Genomic DNA, 23,942 nt, shown 5'->3' on the forward strand with positions numbered 1-23,942 from the left:
CCCATAAGGACCTACCCAATGAACATAGCAGAGGTGTCACCCCAAGGGAGTACCTTAGGGTCCATAAGGTCTTACCACTAGGACCATTAGGCCTAAGAGCCCACCCAAGAGCCGTCTTAGGTCCATAAGAAATTACCAGTTCGATCGGTCTGAACCTATATAAGGAATTACCAGTTTGACCGAAGCTGAACCTGTAGAGACTTTATACTAGATCCCAGAGTACCCCAAAGAAAAATATTTTTCACAGTAAACAGTGGTAGCAAGAAATCAGATTTCATACATATTAATTTATTAGTAAAAACAGTAACCAGAGAACATGAATCAGACAATCATGCTTAAATCTTTGAAAATCATAAATCAGATAAATCATACGGAAACAAGTCAAACAAATAGTCACATTGCAAATCAGATAAAATAGTCATGTGCATATGGTATTTTAAACATATATTTAAAATAGGTATATGTCACACAAGGAACACACCTCGCAAAAAGAAACAGTTTGAATATCTACCGAGCATCAGCTTCATTATGTTCTTCGACAATACGAGAACCAAGTCATAACAATACAGAGTTATTATCGGAGTAGTATAATAAACTGAATATTTAACAGGGTTAAAGAACTATACGAGTATTCACGGGCTCTCGTGGTAGAGTGGATCGGGAGGAACCGGGTCGAGCAGTCGAACGATCAGGAGATTCACGAGTACCTTAAATATACGATAACATTAATTAGTCTTTGACCCTTCAGTTAAATTAGATGCACTAAAATAAATACTTAATTTACAAATACATGTTCGGGTTTAACGATCAATTCGAAGGCTTTCAGGTTCGAATTTGGCAAAACGGACATCAAATTCAGACTCATGACGTTGAAAAACATAAAATATGACTTTTCAGAAATTTTGACTTTTTTGTCAAAGTTAACGGTCAAATTGGTCAAAGGTCAAAGTCAACGGGTTTGATCAACGAACGGGTCAAAGTCAATGGTTCGGGTCAAGGTCAATGGGTCAGATCGGTTCGGGTTGACTTAGTTCGGTTCATGTTGACTCGGTTCGGTCCTAGTTGACTCGGACCGGTTTGAGTCAACTCGAATTGGTTCTAGGGGATTCCAAGCCAGGAGAGGAGCCCTACGCGCATGCGGTGGTGCGTAGAGGGCGTGGCGGTGACTACTGGTCGTGGGACGGCTGTCGATCATTCCGAGAACACAATCAACAACATCAATTCACCAATAACCCAAAACAACATATTTTCAAGCTAAAACACTAGGGAAATAACTGAATCAAACAATCGGATGCTTACCAACGACAGATGGCGAGAATGATGACGATGGACAACGAACCCGGTCGGGTTTTGGGCACACGACGACAAGGAGTCTGGTTGTAGTGGCAGTGAGGCGAGCCGATGAGCACGGCAACCTGAATCGACGAATAATCAAGCGGCGGGATCACGGGCAGTTTACTCTCGATTCGGGCTAAACGGTGGCTGATTCGAGTCGTTGACGATTGGGGATGAGTCGCGGGAGGACGCCGGTCACACTGATGGTGATGGCGCACACCAACAACGACTGGACAGAGCGAATCGAGAAAGGACGGCAACGATTAGGTTAGGAAATTTTAAGGATTTTAGGGTTGATTATTATGCCTTGGTTATGGGTTATAACCCAAACCAGATTATAATAAAATATATTTTCATTATTTTAGTCATAAACAGTGACCTAGGTGGGTTGGTAGTGGTATAGATAGTCATGTAAGGAGTTAGGGTTCAATAACCCCCAACCACAACATTCCCATTTTTTTAATTTTGGTTTCAGGAGAGTTACGAGAAAATTACGAGGCTAGTACCTAAACTCTTTACATATTCAAAATAACCCAAAAAACTTTAAAATTGTTCATTTTGGTCCCTTAATTAAATAAAATAAATTAATTGTATTTTAAATAAAAATTTGGGGTGTGCCACCAATTTTATCCCAAATAATATGTATATAGTATTCACATCCTTTGTTGGCCAAGTTATATTATTGTATGTTTGAATAAAATTAGGTTAAACCATGTTTGAAACTAATTACCTACTTGGATGAAATTGAGGAAGAAATTAGAATGTTAAAAAGTTTAAAGACTAATTTAGAATGAGAATCATAGTCTAGGGATGAAATTGAAACATTCAAAAGTTTAAAAATCAATTTAAAATTTAGAGTTATAGTTTGGGGACATATGATGCAATTAACTCATAAGAAATTAAAACTTAAAAGTTTACAATGTACCAAAAGTTCCTACCTCTCTCCATATATTCAAGTACATAGATGTAATTTATTGAAGTATCTTTTTCTATTCAATAAAGTATTATTTCTACAGAAGCAATAAATAAAAGGCAAAAATTGGAAGTTAAAATTTCTTCAAGGTCCTTTTTTCTTTCCACCCCTAAAATCCTCAACTTCTGAACTGGTAAATGCATGTCAAGCCAACTCCGCTCGCCTGACTGCTTTGTTTTCAATAATGTGTCAACTTTAATAGCATAACAATACATAAGCTATGAAAATGGCAACTCGGAGTGACTTCACTCAGATCCCACCAACAAAATCCTTGGCTTGTTAGTCCGGCATTTTAGCATTTTCTCTGTAAGACAACTTACTTGGTATTATGTGTGGGAACACTAAGATAGAATTTTGTGTTCTTGAAGTCATCCAGAAGGGGGTTGTATCCGTCCTTCGTTCTTGTCTTGGAAGGCAAGCCAAACTCTTCCATAAATGAAGATGTATCCAGCTACACATGCCAAAAGGGAAATAATTCAGTGACAATAGACCATAACGTGACGTCAACATTATTATCAAGGACAGATATGATTTTATGCCAGGGGACGAAAACATATTATGAATAGAAAATATAAAGAAAATATCTTAAATCACATGAGAGTTTGAAATTTCTAGGAGGCAACTTCCCCTACTAGCTCTCCTTTGGTCCCCGAATATTAGGGATTTTTCAGGAAATTTTAAAAATGCAAGCACTGAAAATCCTATTCTGGGATATGAATGGTAGATTTAAACGATAACAGTGATGTTAACACATTGCTACCAATATTATCTCTGGTTCAAATTGGGAAATTGTCCAGATGGATTTTTTCCCTCTTAAGGCTATTAAGGCTGGTCTCATGCCATGATATGTTTTGGAAATATACCCTTCAAGTGTTTCAGAATTTCACAGTAAGCCACACAGCCAGCCACTATTTCATATAGTTCCTCCAAATTACTGTTTCTATTAGAAATACAAATCCCACATCATAAAAGAAGTGAACTTACTGTGATAGTTCGCCTCTTTTTCCCCTGCAGGGATGATCTATCCTTTGGCCATCCAGAACAGTAATGATCAATTTGTTCCAAAAGCCAAAAGTCAGTAGGAAAGAAGATGTCAGCATCACCCTGTGGAAGACAGTAGCACGAAAAACAAAATCTTGAGAGATTTAATCAAAGAGAAGGAAACTATACTGCAAAATCTTATAAATTTGCATTATGATTTAGTTCAATCATGGCGCTTGAAGATCACAGATAAGGAAAGATGAAAGCTTGCCTTCATATCTCAGTTTCTAGAGTTTGTCACTTGGAATATGGGAAAGATTGACTCTTCGTTCTCACAAAGTACGAGGCTTCAGCATTGTGTGGAGATATATTTAGTTAAATTATTTACAATCCATTAATAATCTGTACTACTTTTCATAGTTATAGGTCTTCATCCAGTTAGAGAACGGAAAACACTACTAAGAACATCATGTATGATGTCATTTAGGGTAATAAATGACACAAGACATATCGTGAGTTACTTGAGATCGACTCGGTGAAAGCTCGGTCAACTCTCAAATTGAGCTCGAACTCGATTCAAATTCTTAAAGAGCAGAAACGAGTTACTTGATACTCGACTCGAAAAGCTCGCGAGCAACTCGAAAAAACAATATATTAAATATTTAGATTTTTTTAAAATTAAATTATTATTAATATTAACATTTATATGTAATTAAAGCTTAGGTTTGAGCTTCAATCGAGCTAAGTCAGAGAATATTCCGAGTTCAAGTCTTTTGAGCTCAAGTCGAGCTTCAATTTTTGATTTCGAGTCGAACTTGAAAATTTTAAACTCATGAGCTTTCGAGTCGAGCTTCAATTTTTTATTTCGAGTTCGAGTTGAGCTTGACAATTTTAAGCTCATGAGTTTTTGAGTCTAGTCGAGCTCAACTCGGCTCGTTTACAGCCCTATTTATTGTCATTTACATGATCTCATCTTACACCAGCATTACCAAATGAAGGAAACATATAATGTAAAGAACCTTGGCATCCAGATAATTGCTGTAATCTGAGCTACGGCCATCTCTCTGCAGGAAATAGAAAAAAGTGAACATTGTTAGACAAGATTGTGGAAATGGTTTCAAATGAAAAATTTTCATCATCCTGCACTTTTTCTGTAGTTGCATGGAAACAAAGAAAGAATGTGACCTTAATGACAATTAAAATATCTGACCATGGTTCTAAGCATTGTCTTGGTTCATAATGTAAACAAAAAAAAAGCATCAGATGGATGCTGACAACGCACAGACACCCTACAGACACATCTACTTGAACCCAGGTCCTCTAGGGAGAACTACATTTCTTTTTAGCACTAAGGTCACTCAACGGGTTCTAAGAGAGTGATTATTAATGAATAAAATAAGTTGAAACTTTAAGTTTCAACTTTCTTCCGATCTAATTTGCGAGCTACTCGGCCGATGACACACCCCATACCCAGAACCATAGCAGGTAAGCTTTACATGCTAGGTTACTTGAATGTTGAATTATGTCCAGATGTGTATGCTTTTATTGTTAAAGACATCGTTGATAGGCTTAAAGTTTTTGAGGGTGTTGTTAGATGGGTTGCTAGGACAACTAATTTAGAGACTGATGCCTTAGCTAAGGCTGGAATAGGCTGACTTCAGTGTTGATGTTTTCGGTTGTTTTTTGGTTTTCTAGTTATTTTGTAAGGGGTCTTTCTGGGTGTTGTATTTGTTATGTAACTTCTTTTGTTATTAATGAAATTTTAAAGCACTCTTTTCCTCCTCCTGCTGATTAAGGAGCTTTTCTACGGGCTCCATTAATCATGAAGGGGGTTTTTAACGAGGACTTCTACTCTTATAAAAAAAAAATTGTAAAACATAGTTTACTTGCACCTTTAGCCACAGATAAGCTACAAGCAGCAGCAGAATAAGCAATGTTGAGAGGAAAAGTCAAATTTGATGAATTTTGGACAACTAACTTTTGGAATTTTTCATCGGTTCGAATCAATTGTCAATACAGTAATGAAGAGAGATTGGTACAGTTGAAATCACAATTTGTTCTAATCATAATAATGAAGACCTTAATACCAGACATTTGTCATTTTGATTTTTTTGATTTTTTTTATTCTCTATAAAAATCAACAGAACAATTTAGTCAGAAATTGCAGCAGCAAAATTCATCTTCAAAGGTGAAGAACAGGTTTAGGGAAATCAACCTTAAAATTATGCTTTCATACTATGGATTCAAATAATTTCTATATCTGAGAACAGAAAAGAAAAGAAGAAATCCTGGCTTTGTTCATCCTTTGTTCTCTAGTACCAAATGTTCACATAAGACCATGCTTCGTTCAAAATCATATGCAATTGCCTGTGATCTGTTGGACGAGTGCTTGACTCTTAGTTGCAGTGTTCAGGGATAAAACTTTAGCAAGTTCAGCTATAAAAAGAAAGGATAAAGAAGCTACCTTGGTTGAGACTAGTGGAGCTCTTTCACCAGGAATCTTCACATCAGGTAGGAAACTGAAGTCTGAAGCAATCAAAGACATTTTTGGTAACGCTGCATGTAAAACCTCAAGCAGTTTCTGCATACATCAAAAGAAATATTATAGCAAAGTGTAGTCTGAACTTTGAACCCCCCCCCTCCAAAAAAAAACCTTTTAAACAGTTTTTTTTTACCATGCAACCGGTTGGAAGCCAACATCTCCGTGGCTTTGGAAACAACTTAGACCAAGCTTTTGAAACAATGCTGTTTTGCCTGGTGTTGTTTTTATCTAGTTCCAGAATTTCAACACAACGTTTAATTAATGAGTCCTGTAAAGGTTTATATAATTCTGATAGTCCTTCCCTGCAAAAGAAGGAAACAAAGGGAGTCAGCGAAAGATAGTTAAATTCATCACATCTAACGATGTCCTGAAAAGATATTAGTTCCGTGCAGTAGCTTTACCAAAAGATATGTCCCTTCACTAAAGAACAAAAAATGCCAGAATAAACTAGCAGTGTATGCCTAGAGTCAACAAATAGTTAAAATTGTTAAAGCATGCTACATGGTAGTAATAACTTCTACAATCATTCGTTAGAGAGCAGAAGATATTTCACCAACACCTTTACATTCTATTCATGAGCAAAATTGTAGATAACAAAAAGACTAAATAACTACTTCATCAAAAAGCGTCAATGACCAAAATCAATGGATTCTCGTCACTATTTTCTGGATAGAAAATTTATCAATAATAACGGAATCTTGATTACTTACAAACATGTTATCGTTGTCAAGTGGTTTTATCTCACCTTGGTTCAGTCTGAAGTACATATGGCTTTAGATATAAGTAGGCCATCTTCATCTAGTGCCAAATTATCTAAGTTGGATGCTTAACATGGGTTACAGTTGATGCTAAACAACGTATTAAAACTCAAGTTTCCAGTTTCACTTTTGCAATTTTGTTGTTTGTTATTATGTAGTTGTCCACATGGTTCGCTTTTACAATGGAGCCAGAATGTGAAGGTAACGTTTTAACTGTCCTATTTCACATTATTTTGGTATGAGGTCTCTCTGTGTCTCTCAAAAGCCATAATATATCACAATACATAAAAGCAGTAAATTATTTGAAATGTGCTGGATACCTGTCAAGCTGTTTTTCAATCCATACTTCCATCCATGGGGAAGCTTGATTTTCAGAGTAGATAAGATCATGCGGTAGATTATCAAGCACCTGTGAAAAATCAATCATGTAAATTTGGTTTGGTATGCAGGCATAAAATGGTCTGCTACAACTTAATAGAAGTTACCCCGAAACTATTAGAATATTGCAGGTAAAGTAGTTTTTTTATTTCATTAATATAGCTGACAGGGGATCTAGACGTTGTTCACATGGCACGGTAACAATTTGTTACTGTCAAAAGCAGCCGTGAAGTTGTAGTCATTGTCGTCTCATTTGTTTAGGAGTCTTTTATGATAAGAAAGATAAGTCGTATGAGTCTTTGAAATCTACATAGAATTTTATCTTTAGAGTCCTATTAGAAGTTATCTACTCAATCTATTTAAACTCTTTTAATCTTCTACTTCAGAAATCAGATTTTTTCTTGCGTTAACTCCATTATTCTTTCCTTCTCTATAGATTTATTTCTCTTAGATTACAACATGGTATCAAATTAGGTTTTGTTCCTGGTAAAAAAAAATCATCCATTAAAACATGTTGGCACATCCTATTAGTTCAACCGAGATAACCAGCCCTATAACACATGAACTTGCTGTCGACAATGCTACTGTTACAGCAAGTTGCAGAATTTTCACCAGACCTATAGACTAAATGGAAAAAAACTACTTAAAGTGGTCTGAGTTGGTTCGCACATTTCTCAAAGGCAGAAGGAAATTAAGCTACTAACTTGGAAAAGGTCCTTCATAGGGATATCCTAAATTCACAGCCTGGGATGAACAAGACTCAGTGGTAATGTCCTGGTGGTAGAACTCAACGTTGTCAGAAATCAGCGATATTTACATATTTCTTGAAACTGCCAGAGAGATTTGGGAAGCTGTTCAACAAACGTACTCTAAAGTCAATGATGTCGAGCAAATTTATGAGATTAAGACTAAAATCTCAGCCACCAAAAAAGGAACTAAGACTGTGACTAAGTATTCGAGCCTTTTCCCAGGGTTATGGCAAGAGTTTATCAAATTATCAAATTGTTATAAAATGAGCATTAAATTTTATTGAACTATTATAAAATGATTATTAAATTTATCAAACTTTTACACTTATTATAACAATGCAGTGCTTATTTTGTAACAGTTCAATGAATTTAATAATTGTTTTATAACTTTTAAAATTTTAGTGACCAAAACGATTATTTAAGCATAGTTCAATGACCTAGTTTACTTTACCCTTATTATTATTTTTTTTTTCATTGCTTGTTTGATTCTTCTTCTATGGTTGAGAAATTCAACATTTCTTAAGCTTCTAATCTTTCCAATTTAAATTGTTCATTAAGGTTTTGAAGTAGTCAAACTTTAACCTTTGCTATCTCTCTATCCCATTTTCATACGAGTCTTTGTAACTACATAGAAGTTTATATTTAAAGTCCTATTAGAAGTCGGCTACTCAATCTATTTAAACTCTTGTAATCTCCTACTTCAGAAATCAGATTTTTTATTGCGTTAGCTCCATTATTCTTTCCTTTTCTCTCAATTTATTTCTCTTAGATTACGACAATTACTATCAATTTATCAGTTGGTCTCACCATCAGCTTTGAAAGACAATCATCATATCCACTGTCGGGTACATAAAGCAATTCTCATCTCCAGCACTAACCAGAAAGCAATTCTCATCTCCAGCACTAACCAGAACCTACATGCATATATTTATATTGATCACCTTTTGAGATGAGGAAATTTAAAGATGCCCCATTCCCCGTTATTCGTTACAGCTCATTACACTTCATCTATTTCTGTATTTTACTTTGATGTGAAGCAATAAATGTACAAACTGGATTTTTTTATTTCATCTAACCATTTCTCAAGTAGCAAGAACTAGTTAACAGAGGATGAAGTTGAGGTAAAGCATACCTCAAGCATTATTACCCAACATGGATGTTGTTCCCCATCTCCTGTTAAAAACAAAAAATAATTTAAGTTCTTATAATGATGATTGCTAACACAAGGCAAACCCCATCTAAGAAGATACGCATATCACCTGTGAATAATTTAAGATAACAAGGATGAGAAACATACAATATAGATGCCATGAATTTCAGTCTCTTTTTTCGGCTAATCAATCATACAAACTATAAAATATTGAATATGTGACAGCAGGGTGGAGCTAGAGTGAGAGTGAGAAAAACACAATGCTTTTTCTGCGTCTATGTTTTACGCAGCAAATTATACTTATAAATGCAGGTAAATGAAGATCAATATGATAGTTCATTTCTACAAGCTCATAGTCTAGTAAGACTAAGACTAAGGCTTTGCTTGGTAGGGTGAAATGAAAATTGGGAGGATGGGAAAATTAAGGAGTAGAAAAGTAGAAAGATGAAGAAAAAAAATTCTTTCCATTGGTGTGCTTGGTAAGAAGGATGGAAAAAAAACAAAAGAAAATGCAATTTTCTTTCCATTCATTACTTGGTAGAGTTTTAAAATGAGAGAAAAGAAAATTAAACTCTGAAAAATACATATTTTGAACCAACACATTTCTCTCATCTTTTCCTTCCAAATTTGAGTGATTTGTTTTTACACATGAGAATAAAAAACGACCATCACTCTCATTTTCTTTCCCAGCAAGCACTCTCAGAATTTATTTTCTTTTCACTTTTCCACTCCCTCCTATTTTTCCACTCAACCAAGTAAAGCCTAAGGCTTTGCTTAGTAGAATGAAAAGAAAATTGGAAGGATTGAAATTTAAAGGGAAAGAAAAGTGGAAAATGGAAAATTATTTTTTTGAACCAACTCACATTGAAAAAATGAGAGAAAAATTTTAAGCTTTGAAAAATACATATTTTGAACTAATATCTCTCACATCTTTTTTCTCATCTTTTCTTTTCAAATTGGGATGATTTGTTTTTACACGAGGATGGAAAGTGATTATTCCACTCATTTTCGTTCCCCTTAATTTTCTTTTCTATCAAGCATGCCCAAAGTTCTTTTTCTTTCCACTTTTCCACTCCCTCCTTCCATCCTTTCATTTTTCCACCTAACCAAGCAAAGCCTAAACAACACAACATAAAATGGTATTACACAGAATCTTGGAGAATAAGCATAACGATCAAATTGAATGTCATCCTTAAAATATCATGCATATATAGTCCGATTAACAAAAATGAAATTAAAACTAATAAATTCAATATTAAAGGAGATCTACCCCATCCACTCTTGTCCATAGCATCTCGTTGTTCTACTTTAAATTTTGATAGGTGACTACGAACTTCTCCGACAGTTTGTTTTTGTATCTCAGCTAATGCAGGACTAATTTCCACTGAGCTGCAGCAAATAAAGAACTTTCATGTACATGATTGTACGGTGTAAAAATGATAATAAACCGACAACATAAAATTAATGGTTGCAGGCCCTCTGCAAGTCCAAAGTAAATAAGAGACCAAGTAATTATACAATTAATACAAAATATAACAGACGGAACAGATAAGTAAATGGGAACATTTAAAAAATTTAACCGTGCTCAGTTCTTCATTAAAAATGCACCGGTAATAAGTATCAGACTAAACAAGGGCCAATAGGACCTTCTGATTTTTAGAGATGCCAATCAATAGGAGTTTAAGTCAGTATGATATGCCTCAACAACAAGAAATAAAACTCTTATGTTTGAGAAGATGAATTCAAGGGAATTAAATTGAATTTAGCATGCTATATAAATTGAACGAACACTCTATGCAGAAATTAGTTAAAAATCAATATGCCTATATATTTTGATGGGCATAAAAAGATGAATTTCAAAATCACCATTAAATAGGTATCCCCCAAATCCATGATTTGAAAATAATCAAGGAAGTCATATTTAAATGTGCTTTATCGCACAATTTATGCTTAAGTTTGAAATCCAAATTACCAAAACGCAACCTTAGATACTTTTAATAGTTGTATGCTAAATGGTGATATTTGAAATATTGGCAGTCTCAACTGCAAAATTTAAGTATCAATGCTATGTAAAACCATGTACAACTACAGAAAAGACCTTGAGGGTAATGAAGATAACATCAAAAATTAGTTTCATTCCCACCTTAATATCTTTATTTGAATGATACTTTTGATCAAAAATCAGTTTCTTTCCTACACGAATACCTTTATTTGACTGATACCTTCAATGAAGTTATGATCTCATCTAAAATGGGAAATTTATTTCTTTGCTTGTAGACAGAACATTGACCCTTTTCTCTCAAATTTTTGAAGAGTGAAGTGTTTTCACGTGTCTATTGTGTGTATATATTCATAAGTAACACAAACTAGAATAGAAGGACATAGTAATAGCGCAATATTTTAAGTTAAATAAGGAATGGTTAACATGCATACGTGTATGTCATACTATTGTAAATTCTTGGAGGAGCATTCAACATTATGTAATCCATTATGCCCTTTGCACATGTTCCAGATCCGCCACCAATTTCATATATCTGAGCACAGAGTACAAGGAAGAATAAATTTAAAACTTAGGTTTCCATCCATAAATAAAATAATGATCCCAAAATGTACGAACTGAATAGAAATATCACCATTCATTACAGGACATACAATTTGGCAGAAAGATGGCTTCCATCCAATGTAAATAGACAATTTATAACAATCGAAGTCTATATCTAGTGGAGTTTAAAATGAAATCAACGTAGTTGTTATTTAATCAAATATAGAGGACTTAATAATGCATTTTCACAAAGTACAATGAGTTAAAAAAATAAATATACAAAATCTTCGCAAACATAGTTTAAGCATCCAGTTTGGCACAACAGATATAAACGTGGAAAATAATCATTTCTGTCACCAAATACAGATTTGGCCCTTATATACATATGATTCTACACCTTCAAAGCAGTGGCACTATTAGTATTCACCAGTGTCATTGTTGAACTAAGTGAAAGGACTACTTTTAAGACTCTATAGATGATCATTGTTCTTTATAAACACAAGCAGTTTGGATTCTATAATCAACAAAATACACAAAAAGAACACGCAATTATGTTTGCATATTAGAATCTTGAATTATGAATTGGTTCTAAACAAATAGGCATCTTCTGGCTATCTTTCCCAATTTCTGTTAGCCAAATGTAACTATGAAGAAGGGCTCACTGTCCTGCATCTGAAACTCAAGATGATTCTATACGACAACATAAAAATCAAACCAAGAGATATAAAGCATATATTCCAACATTTACACCAAAATTTTAGAAGTTCTCTGTTCCAATACATAGAATATCTGTGCTAGAAACACGTAACTAAACATTGTAACAAATTACACTACAAAGAAACATTATGATGCCTAAGAACCACTCATACATTCTTACTGGAATGAGATCATTATCAAATCCATATTTTCCCTAAAAATCATAGAGCAGTTTTCCTAGAGTGATTCAGAAGATCAAATTCATAAAAACAATGGAAGCTAGGAAAATAATACATGACAGCTTGTATGATTTTTAATATAAAGAGAATGTAGAAACTTACTTTTAGCGGAACTGAAAGGTTAGCTGTACGCATTATGGCTTCAGCAATTCCCTGGGCATACCATGGCTACAAGGAAGACCAAGCTCATAAAATTAAAATAAAGGGAAGAGAAAATTACAACAATACAACTAGCTAAAGGGAAAGGCAGTAAATAATTTTGCTATATATGATGGTTGGTTTAAAAGTTTAATGGCCCAGAAGAATAAGGGATCAACAAGAGACACAAGGTTATACAAATTCATACATTCAACACAGCCCCCACTTGCACACAAGCATGATTGCATGCATGTTTGTATGTATTTATACAAAGAGATAGAGAGAGTACAAAACAAAGTAACATAATGAAATGAGGTAGAAATAGAAATCAATTACATAGAGTGAAAGGACTAGTATTCTTGAAGTTAGGGAATAGAAAGAAAATCAGTTTTCTAAGTCTTTTGCCAAGACATCCATGCTTAATGACATCAATTAGTGAACTTTGTAGTTATAAAATACGTAAAAAAATCATAAATATCATATTTTCCGCATTAGCAGGAAAAGTGGAAATATCACACCACAATAAATGATATGTTACTGTGAACAAGAAAATTTCTATAAAAAATGAATAAAATAACTAGATCTTTGCTCCATTGCCAATAATGATATTACTGCCAAGTCTGTTAGTGCATTACCTTAAAAAGCTCCACAGGGGTGAACCATGCAATGCCACTCTGCTTATAGATCTTGTCCACGTGTTTCATATATGCTTTTCTTCCTAAAACATGCCAAAAGATTGATTCTAGGATTAGGAATATGATCTGTTATAGACGACCCTCTAGCATACACATATAAACCTTTTCAGGGCCACATCTACTAAACTTAAACTTAAAAATTATCTATTACAGTTCTGGCAATTCTTACCAATGGTGGATCATGGAAAAGAGTAATACTTTTGAAAATAAAAGCACAACACAGATCTATGTGCATAGATTCGAAGAAACATGCAAAAGAAATGTAACTAGATCGAGCTAGTAAGTGATCAATATTGAAGGGTTCTAAACTAATTAAATAAAAAATCTTTGATGCATATCTTTATTATTATTATTTATAATTAGTTGGTACTGGTAAGTTAACAATCCTCATCATGTTTTTATTCAAAATCTATTATCAATCCACATAAAAACTGCAAATGAATACATCGTAACGAGCTTAGAGGCAACAAAATCCCAAAACTTCTAAAAGTACCTTCAAGTTGGTTGAACTTTATGCTCCTCTCAAGCACACCAACCGCACCTGACCTTTGAGAGAAGTACCCATGGTTGCGATCATATAAAGCAGAATGTACAAAATCCCTGACCTACCACAATAGAACCAACAAAATTCAACCCATTAAGCAGAATTGCAAAAATTACAATAAGGAATATCAAATGATCGAGCTTTCAAATCCAAACCAGCACAAAGCCACCAAGTTAAGAGAATCATAATAAACAATCAAATAAACAATGAAATGAAAACAGATAAAAATGAATGTAATCATAACAAAGCAATGGGTATTAACAGAATATCAGAACAAATAGAAATAAAAGGAAAACCCCATGAATTTGAAGTGAAAAGGAAGTTAAAATGACTTACAAGAATGGGTTTTTCTCCAACAATGTGCGTGGAGAAGAGAACCTGAAATGATGGAGCAAATGGCTCATTTGGGGTAACTTCAGAGAAATAAGTAAATAAATAAACATTTAAATTACAATTAAGAGGGTGGGAATGAGAGAAAGTGAAAGAGAAAACCTTTAAACTTTTAAAGATCAAGGGAAAATGCTTTCTAGTGGAGTTAGAATGAGAGAGCATGGCTTGAGACTGTTAAGACTATTTGTTGAAGGAACTGGTTTCTCTTTTTTTCTCTTGAAGGAGACGGACTCCTTAAACCCTTGTTTTCATTTTCCCCTGATTTTTTTGTCTTGAGATTTCGGGTTTAAATATTAAGAAATTATGAGTTTTTAATATTAAATAATTTAAAATTATTTTTAAATAAATATTATTTTGTATTTATTTTAAATTAATAAAAAAATATCACTTATCCACAAAATATCTATGTATCATTAAATATCTAATTTTATATAATTTTTAAATAAAACAATTAAGATTTATTAATGAAACAATCAAACAAAAAATCATGAGTTTATATTTTTATAGAAAAATTAATGTTTTTAAAATATTTATAGAAAAATATATATTTATCGTTTAAATTAATAAAGTTTTATGGAAATTTTAATTATCTCTCATAGTTTATAAAATACACCATTACTCCTTAAAGTTTAATGAAAAATATAAATTATATTACTATGAACTCGTTGATAGGAAAAAGATAATAACATTCTCTCCAATGTAATTCAGTTCGTGTATGCGTTGTCAATAATTAAAAATAATTTTAAATAAATATTATCTTGTAATCATCTAAGATTATTCAAAAATGGTAATAATTATATTACTATTGTTTATCTATTTTTTCACTTTCTTAATGTAATTCTCATTTATTTGCATAATATATCGCTAAAAGAAGAAAAATAAATATTAGTCATAGAATTTTAAAAGTTAAAGATACATATATTTTTAAAGAGAAAATAACCTCAGTGAACGAAAATGCTTTATAATATACGATTTTAATCAACTTTTTTTGGATTTACGAAAATGACCAACAAATTTATAACGCGATCTCAAATTCACAACGCGAACTCCAATTTCGCAACCCAGTTTCCAAATTCGCAACGCGAATATGTGAATCGCATTGCGGTTTTCTAAATTCGCGTTGCAATTTTCCAAATTGGCAACGCGAATTTGTAAATCGCAACACAGAAGTCAAATTCGCAACACAGAAGTCAAAGCGCGTTTATTTTCGCAATATTAATTTCGCAACACAAATGTAAACAGTATTATAGCAAATCATAACATAAAACCCTAAATCACAACTCAGTCTCATCTCCATCTCTCACTCTCTACGGCGACATCCGTCCCCATCTCCGACGTAATCCATTCTCATCTCCGACGAAATCCGTCTATCTCCATCTCTCATAGCAACCCTCACAACCATTCACGATCAGAAATGAAAAATCTACCACCGAGGGTTAGTTTTTTTTAATCTCTTATTTTTATTTTGAAATTTTTTGTATTATTATTAGATTTTTCTTATATTGATGATAAATTTATTGGTAATTTCAATATATAGATTAACAATTTCACTTAGATTGCTTAGTAAATTCATTCGGTTGTTGTCAATACTGCTAAATTGTTTAGTCTTTAACCCTGTAAAGTTAGTATTTGTCTTTATTTTGTCTTTTTGTTGAAGAAATACAATTCATTCAAGTTTCAATTTGCAGAAGAATAGTTTTTGAAACTTAAATTCGCAACACGAAAATCGCAATGCGAATTTAGTTTCGCGTTGCGATTTTCATTTTCGCATTGCGAATGTAAGTTTCAGAAACTACTCTTCTTTTGCAAATTGAAACTTGAATGAATTGCATTACTTCAACCAAAAAACAAAGACAAATACTAACTTCACAGTGTTGCGAATTTAAGTTTCAAGAATAAACTACTACTTTTTATGTTGTCCTTGAACCTGCACTAAACCTATATGTTGTCCTTTTAAATGTTTTATAAGTTCTTACTTCTGGAATGTTATCTGATGCATTTTGTGAACTATGATGGAATAATGACTTGGGTGAATCTCGTGCTAGTTTGAATTATATTTGGCTTTGTTTTCACTGTTTAATATTATGTCTGTTTATAGTGTATAATTTGTAGTTTTTGGTATATCTAACTTGATATGTTTATTGTTTTTGTAGAAATTTTTTTCGGCTCAATTGACCTCGAGGAATAAATTAAGCCTAGCCAATAAAATTGTGTCGACGCTTACACCTCTACAAAGAAAATTGTTTGAGGATACTTGCTTCGGGTCATGGCTAAAAGTACAACATCCGGGTGGAGATGCTATGTTGACACATTTGTTTCTTCAGACCATGACTAACGATCTACCCGAGAGGATACAACGTGGTGATAAAGAGATATGGTTTCATTTTCCTCCAGCGTATACTTGTTTTGGGCGGGAGGAGTTTTGCTTAATCACTGGTCTACGCTTCGACACGATGAAGTAACCCGGTACACTAGTCATATCTCCGCCCATCATGGTTATCTCGGGTTTTTCCTGAGCTGGCAAAGTCGAAGCCGAGTTTACACGTCGACGACTTGAAGAGATTATTTGTTAAAGATGGTTTTACTCGGATGGATGACCTTGATGTTGTCCGAGTATGCCATTTATTACTTTTGTATGCCGGCTTTTTAGGCAAAGAGGGCAGACAACCTATTTCTGAGGACCAAATATTATTGGTAGAAGACCTAAATGCATGGAACCTGTTTCCGTGGGGTTCATATCTATGGAAAGCTACCTGGAAGAAGTTGTCGTCTGCCTTTGAGGACCGAAAAAGTTTGCGGGCCGATTGTTCTAAATACACTTTGACAGGCTTTATTTGGGCCTTTAAGGTAAGAATTTCTATATAATGTTTCCAAATTTATAATTAATTATTTAATAATTACTGATGTTTGTGTATTATATTGTTTGTAGATTTGGATATTTGAGGCTTTCCCCAGCACGCGGACATGTGCGATAAAAAATTCAAATGATATTCCTAGGGCTATTACCATGAGGAGGATTCGCCTGTTGGATTGGGAAGAGTTACTACCATATACGACGATGAATGATGTAAGTTAACACACAAATACTACCATATATAAACAAGTTATTACTAGTACACATTTAACTTTGTTTGAGCTTTTATATTGTTAGGAGGCCAACTATCCATTACAGGGGCTAACATCCACAGAGGCTGAGCTTGCCACTGGCAAGCTAGTAAGTGGTTTTTTGATGGGACGGATTATGAGCACCCCCTACTTCGAGAGCCATCACCTGATCGGCCGATTCTACAGCTCGACACCCGGAGCCATCACCTGATCGAGCCTCTTCTCCACCTCCACCATCACTTATTACATCACATCATCGAGCCTCTTCTCCACCACCACCTCAAGATAGGCGACCGAAAAAGAGGTCACGACATTTATCTTCCTGTTCTCCACCTCCACGGGATGAGTTAGGGGAGTTACGTGATGAGGTCGGTGCTTTGCATCATCAGGTCGGTACTTTACGTGAAGACAATGGTGCTCTACGTGATGAGGTACGGTCTTTACGTGGTGAGGTGAATGTTTTTACGCGATGATAATGGTGCGCTACGTGGTGAGGTATCTACTTTACGTGATGAGGTAGCCGCTCTACGTGAGATTGTTTCATCGTTGTAGAATGAGGTTCATACTCTACACAATATGAGGTAAATTTGTTTAATATTATACTAAAAATGCAAATAACCTTTTTTCGACATTATTTATTTATTTATTTATTTACTGATTTATGTATTAATTTATTTTCAGCGGCCCGATAAGGTAGATGCATTACGTCGAGTTTTTCTTGCACGACGGGGCTCACGCATCAGATGTCGTGCACGTGCCATTATGTCTCCTTTCACCCCACTAGTGCCAAGACTCTGTAAGAAGAAGCTCGATGCACCAGTCATCGTTCAAGAGGCCCCTCTCATCATTCAAGAGGCCCCTCCCACCATTCAAGAGGCCCATGTCATCGTTCAAGAGGTCCCTCACACCGTTCAAGAGCCTGATTCACATGGCGTCATATGTCAACATATTGATAAACCCCCTCCCGTGTCCGATATGATGGATACGGGTTGGCTTTCGTATGTGTTACCGGTCATTACCATTCCTCAGCAGGAGAGGGGAATAAAACCGAACACAATTACGGATAATACCCTTTGGGCTAAGACCGCAGTTGATTTTTATCTACATGAGCGGAGCAAGGGGTGTTATTCTGACATATGCAAACTCGACGATGTTATTCATTTGTTTCTTGATTGGTCTTGGTGGGGTATTTTATTAGGGGTTGAAGATAATGGCTATCTCGAAGGGGTGGTAAGTCTTATATTCTTCTTATATTGCATTTTGATTAATTTTTTTTAAATTTATTAATAAATTCACTCATATATGTATTTTTTTATAAAACAACATATTGATGCATGGGTGTCACATCTTCTAATAATAAGGAAATTGAAGAAAATAAAAAATACTCGATGGACTATTATGCCGACGTCTTTTCACGTAGCTCACTTGAAGGATCCGAGAGATGCTTCATATATGTTGGGTAATAGAAAAGCTAAACTTTATCCTGCGTGGTGGGAGGTCGATAAGGTTAATATTTATTTTTTGAATATTTTAAAGGTGTTTATCCCTGTTTTGGAACGTCTTTTATTTGATGTGCGCAATTATTTATGATTGTAGGTGTTTATCCCTGTTTTAAAACGTCATCATTGGCTTCTCCTCGAGATTCAGCTCCCATCCCTGAAGACAATATATATGACAACATGTTAAATTACATACCATTGTCTGATTTGACATATATTATTTGTAAGGGATGGAGCGCTCATTTGGCGAAATACTTGAATGCAATTGATTATTGGACTAATTCTGGAAACAAGAAGCTAAAAAAGTTCGAAGTTATAATGATCAGAGACGAGATCGCGCCACAACAAACGGAGGGAGCCAGAGGGGATTGTAGTCCTCTCGTATGCATGTGCTTGGAACGTTTGACGACAGGAAGTAAACAGTTTCTACCTCCTACAGATCGAGATAGAGGTGCAGTAGGCTTGTGGTTTTGGCATTTTATGGCTAAGCGATATATGCGAGATGATGCTTATCTACATCCGCGTACTGAAAGTGTGCATAAACAATTGGTAAGTTTGAGCAAGTGTTGTTAACATATATACTCTTTGTTGGTTTGAAAATGTTTGGTTAAGTACCTAGAATTCAAAAAATTGATATTTGTTGGTTTTAGATGTATAGAAAGTGTTGTTTGAGCAAATGTTTGGTTTCTGTAGGTTAATCTTGAAGTGAGCTGCATGAAATTGATGTATTTGTGCATAAACAACTGTCTGGGGTATACTTTTTTTGCTTGCTTAATTGAATTTTACATTGATTTGTAAAAGTTGATTTGTTTAATTGATGAGGAAATAAGAATTATTTTTTGCTTGTATAATTAATTTGTAAAAGTTGATTTGTTTAATTGATGTGTAAATAAGAATTATTTTTTGCTTGTTTAATTGATTTGTTGTTTATTCAATCTGCATTATGTTGAAGGCAAAAAGACCTGTTGAATGTACACTTTCTCAACGTTAAAGTCAAAATCGAAACGCGAAAGTCGAATTCGCGTTGTGATTTTCAGTTTGCGATTTCGCGTTTCGAATTTGACTTTCGCAACAATCGCAACGCGATAATCGCGTTGCGAATTTGACTATCGTAACGCAAAAATTGAAATACGAATTTGACTTTTGCGTTGCGAATTTAACTTTCGCGTTACGAATTTGTCTTTCGCATCAATCGCAACAAAAAATCGCAACGTGAATTTGATAAATGATAACAACTGAACAGATCATAGCAATGTTCAAACTCAAGTTACTAATGAATGTCTAACTAAAAATGTATGCATTCAACACAAAATACTCATAATACAACGTTTGCATTTAAAAATCACCTAAGTTAATAAGTCCCAAAAGGTGAAGGCGGTTGTGATTAGGATTTTGATTTTGATTGCGATTTTGATTTCCTTTTGCTTGGCACCATATGAGCTTTGGATTTTGATAAGGATCCATATTTTGGTAGAGGAAAAGATGATTGTGATGGCACTGGTGATCCACAGGTCAACCTTGTATGACCATTTTCCTTGCTCCGACTACATGTCGATATCCTCTTCTCTTCACCCTTAGACGGTATACGATCATGATTTTTTGGTCGGTCAGGTAGCCTGCTGTCCATGACTGGTGGCAAAATTATTTGTAAGTCATCTAGTATGTCCCATTCAGAAGGATATGGAATAGGGTAGACAATCTCGGTATAAGTCTGTCGATATACTTCTGTAGTGTAGCAATCCATAGCGTATGCGCTTGAATCATCTTGGTTTAGATGAAGAACAACTTTTATAACATGGCCACACGGATAACCAGATGTTTTCCATTTCATACAACTACACGTCTTTGCATTTAGATCGACAAGCCATTTAAGTTATTATCCAATACTTCAAACAAAGTGTTTGAACATGGTTCAACTCTCCATGACTTTGACTTCACAACACGTTTCGTTATCTTTTTTTTCAGTCCATGGTGTAACACGACGTTCCAATGTTCCTGTAAATTTAAATAAATAATACTTAGTAAAATATATGATAAGTTACGAATTTAAAGAAATAATACCTGCATGGTTTTTTTTCTTATAGTACCACGGTTGAATAGAGGCTCGAAAAAACTCCATTAACATAGTAATGGGTAATTTCCGGGAATGACGACTTAGAGCGTTGATTGATTCTGCACTATTAGACATCATGAAACCATATCTTGCTCCAAGTTGATGTACTCTTGACCATCTTTCAAACCCAACATCTTCTAGTGTTTGAGCACATTGAGGCAAAACACGTATTAAACTATTTATATGCTTATTAAAATCCACTTCCCGATAAGATTTTAAGCCTTCCAGTATGTCCATTTGTGATTTTTTATACCAACAGACCTTGATTTTAGATTTCTGTACAAATGAACACCACAAAGTCCATGAAAAGCATCTGAGAAACACCTTCTAACAGCGTTGTCAATTGAGTTTGACCTATCGAATATGATTTTCAGATTGCTAATAGGACCTATGCAATCCCTAAGATGCCCCATAAACCATATCCATGAATCAGAGGTTTCAGATTTGCCAACCCCGTAAGCTATTGGCAGTATCCCATTGTTAGCATCCATGGCTACTGCTAATAAGTTTACTCCAAGGTATCGACCTTTCAAATGTGCTCCGTCAACTATAATAACTGGGCGCATGCAAGTAATAAACGAACGAATCTACAAAATATTATACACAAGACATATAATCATTTAAATGTGAAATGCATGTAACTAACAAAAATGAGTCAACAAAATTATATTGATTTACTAATCATAGCACCAATGGCGATAAACCGTAACTCAAAGTGTCCATCTCTATCTGTTTTGATATGAGTTACCGACCCAGGATTTTTCAGCTTTAAATTATGACAATAAGCCGGCAGTTGGGCAAACGATGCTTCTAGAGACCCCCTCAACAATTCCAAGGCATAACATTTGGCTCTTCAAGCTTGAGAATATGAGATACTAATCTTGAACCGAGCATTCATGTCAGTCATAATTTCATGTCTCCGATATACCCTACCATTCAAAAATATTAACTCAGCCAGAAAACCACCCAACACCTTTTTGTTTGCCTGTCTATGGTGAGGAAAAACTTGGGTTCTTGAACATGTATGTTTACCAATAAAAGTCCTAACTTGAAACATTTCGCAATCTTTTATCCTCTTTGCAATCATACGCCACGTACAGTTTTTGTCAATCATACACTTTGTTTTGAAACGATCTTTGCTTGATTTGTTAACTTTTAGTTGATAGTCATCTTCCACACATTTCGTATACAAAGCTATCTTCAAGTCTTCCTTTGTATCAAAACAATCATCTTTCTTGATACGAATAACTTTTGTGTAACAATCAACTGCTATCTTTACCAACTCTTCTTTCGGTATCTGAAGTAATTCTGGCATATTCTAGTTATACTCCCGTGATATTTTCTTCTTTTTCTTTTCTTCGGGGACTTCTTCTTATTCTTTTTCTTCTTCAGGGTTATATGAATTACATAATGGATGTTCAACATGTTCATTCACAGTCGTAACTTCCTCCTCATTATCATCAACAACATCTTCCTCGGCAGCGGCTGTTTCATTATCAAAATTTGAGTATTGACCAATATCAAAATCATTACACGCAGGGTCTGTTTCTTCTTCCGAAACATCATCAAAATCTGAGTATTGACCAAGATCAAAGTCCAGGTATTGACCAAGATCAAATTTCGAATACTGACTTGTACTCACAATTTTTTCTGTTGGCTCATAATCGTCTAACTGGTCAATACGAAAACCGGAATTTGGTGCTGAAAGTTGATTTTGATTTGGATTAGGAAAAGGTTGTGGGTTTTGAGATTGTGTTTGGTATTGGAAATGTGGTGAAACAAAATTTTATTGGTGATGAAATTGTGGTGGAACCATTAAATTTTGAGGTTGATAACAACGTTGTACATTGTGAGCACCATAAACTGGGGTTGAAGAACTTAGTTGATTACTACATGCTACTGACCCAACTTCACTACTTCTAGGTTCAACAACATATAATGTAACATCATCTTCTTGCGAAACACTAATGTAAGCAATGAATTGTTCAACATCTTCATTGTCGGTTAACAAATAAACTTTACCTTTTCTCTGATAAGATAGCCTAAATCCACTTAGAGGCTCTAAATTCAATTTCTTTACAACACGTAACATTAAAGTTTCATAAGTTAACTTTTTTAATGACAGTTTTAGTTAAAGATTCATGGGTAAAGGCACATATTGTAAAACACCATGAACATTCTCCCATGACCCTCCAAAACACAAATTTATCCAAACATGATCAACATTAGATGATTTCATTCTACAAATTGTAAATTAATTTACTAAACAAACGAGCTATAAACTACATATCATCACTAACTTAGAGAAAAACATACCTTTATTAAGTTGATAGTTGATAATTTGGGAGAGAAATCATTAAAAAATTATATAGAAATAAAATTATGTAAAAAAATTAGAGATGGGGAAGGATGTCGTTAGATATAGAACGGATGTCGCCAGAGAGAGTGATAGATCGAGATGGAATGAGTTGCGATTTAGGGATTTATGTTATGAGTTATTGCTGCTGCGTAGTTATATACCCAAAAGATTTGTGTTGCGAAACAAAAACCTGTTGCGAATTCGAAAATCAAGTTGCGAATTTGGAAAACGCGTTGCGAATTTGACTTCATTGTTGCGATTTACATATTCGCGTTGCGAATTTGGAAACCGGGTTGCGAAATTGGAGTTCGCGTTACGAATTTATTGGTCATTTTCGCAAATCCAAAAAAATTGATTAAAATCGTATATTATAAGACATTTTCGGTCATCAAGGTTATTTTCTCATTTTTAAAAGATAAATTATATTTAACATAGATTTGTATTAAAATATAGAGTAAATTACATGATTGATATACATTTAAATATATAATTGGTGAAATACTTTCAAATTAAGGGTTTGAATGAATATTGGTGGTTTAAATATTATATAAAAACTTTTTTCTCTAATTTGGATTTTATTTTTTAAACAGATTAATATAATATCTAAATTATTCATTCTCCTTTAAATATTTGTAACAATGAAAGCACTGCCAAAACAGTGCGGTAGTTCTCTGCTCAGCCTATTCTGTCAAGGTTGGGAGTGTGTCGAATCCATGGCTCGTGGATCAACATTCAACAGCTCCATCAGTGTTTAGC

General features: G+C 34.3%; 1 protein-coding gene across 1 annotated transcript; it reads right to left on the reverse strand.

The window, feature by feature from the left end:
* Positions 1-2,407: 2,407 nt before the first annotated feature.
* On the reverse strand, positions 2,408-14,361 carry LOC120178359. The gene is made up of 14 exons (XM_039184219.1): positions 14,213-14,361; positions 14,057-14,098; positions 13,670-13,781; positions 13,117-13,199; positions 12,446-12,511; positions 11,300-11,400; positions 10,137-10,255; positions 8,849-8,889; positions 6,910-6,998; positions 5,965-6,133; positions 5,754-5,870; positions 4,309-4,353; positions 3,293-3,412; positions 2,408-2,759 (listed from the first exon to the last, which is right to left on the reverse strand). Exons 1-14 carry the CDS (start codon positions 14,270-14,272, stop codon positions 2,625-2,627), a joined length of 1,299 nt encoding a protein of 432 aa, XP_039040150.1. The 5' UTR covers positions 14,273-14,361; the 3' UTR covers positions 2,408-2,624.
* Positions 14,362-23,942: the final 9,581 nt, after the last annotated feature.

The sequence above is a fragment of the Hibiscus syriacus genome, unplaced genomic scaffold (assembly GCF_006381635.1).
Source record: "Hibiscus syriacus cultivar Baekdansim isolate YM2019G1 unplaced genomic scaffold, ASM638163v2 tig00112347_pilon, whole genome shotgun sequence".
NCBI lineage: Eukaryota > Viridiplantae > Streptophyta > Magnoliopsida > Malvales > Malvaceae > Hibiscus > Hibiscus syriacus.

Excerpts from the sequence above, each read along its gene's own strand:
- LOC120178359 (XM_039184219.1), bottom strand. The coding sequence starts at position 14,272 with ATGCTCTCTCATTCTAACTCCACTAGAAAGCATTTTCCCTTGATCTTT. Across the intron at positions 6,134-6,909 it reads ATTGAAAAACAGCTTGACAG|GGAAGGACTATCAGAATTAT; the intron begins GTATCCAGCACA and ends CTTCTTTTGCAG. Across the intron at positions 3,413-4,308 it reads GCAATTATCTGGATGCCAAG|GGTGATGCTGACATCTTCTT; the intron begins GTTCTTTACATT and ends TGTCTTCCACAG.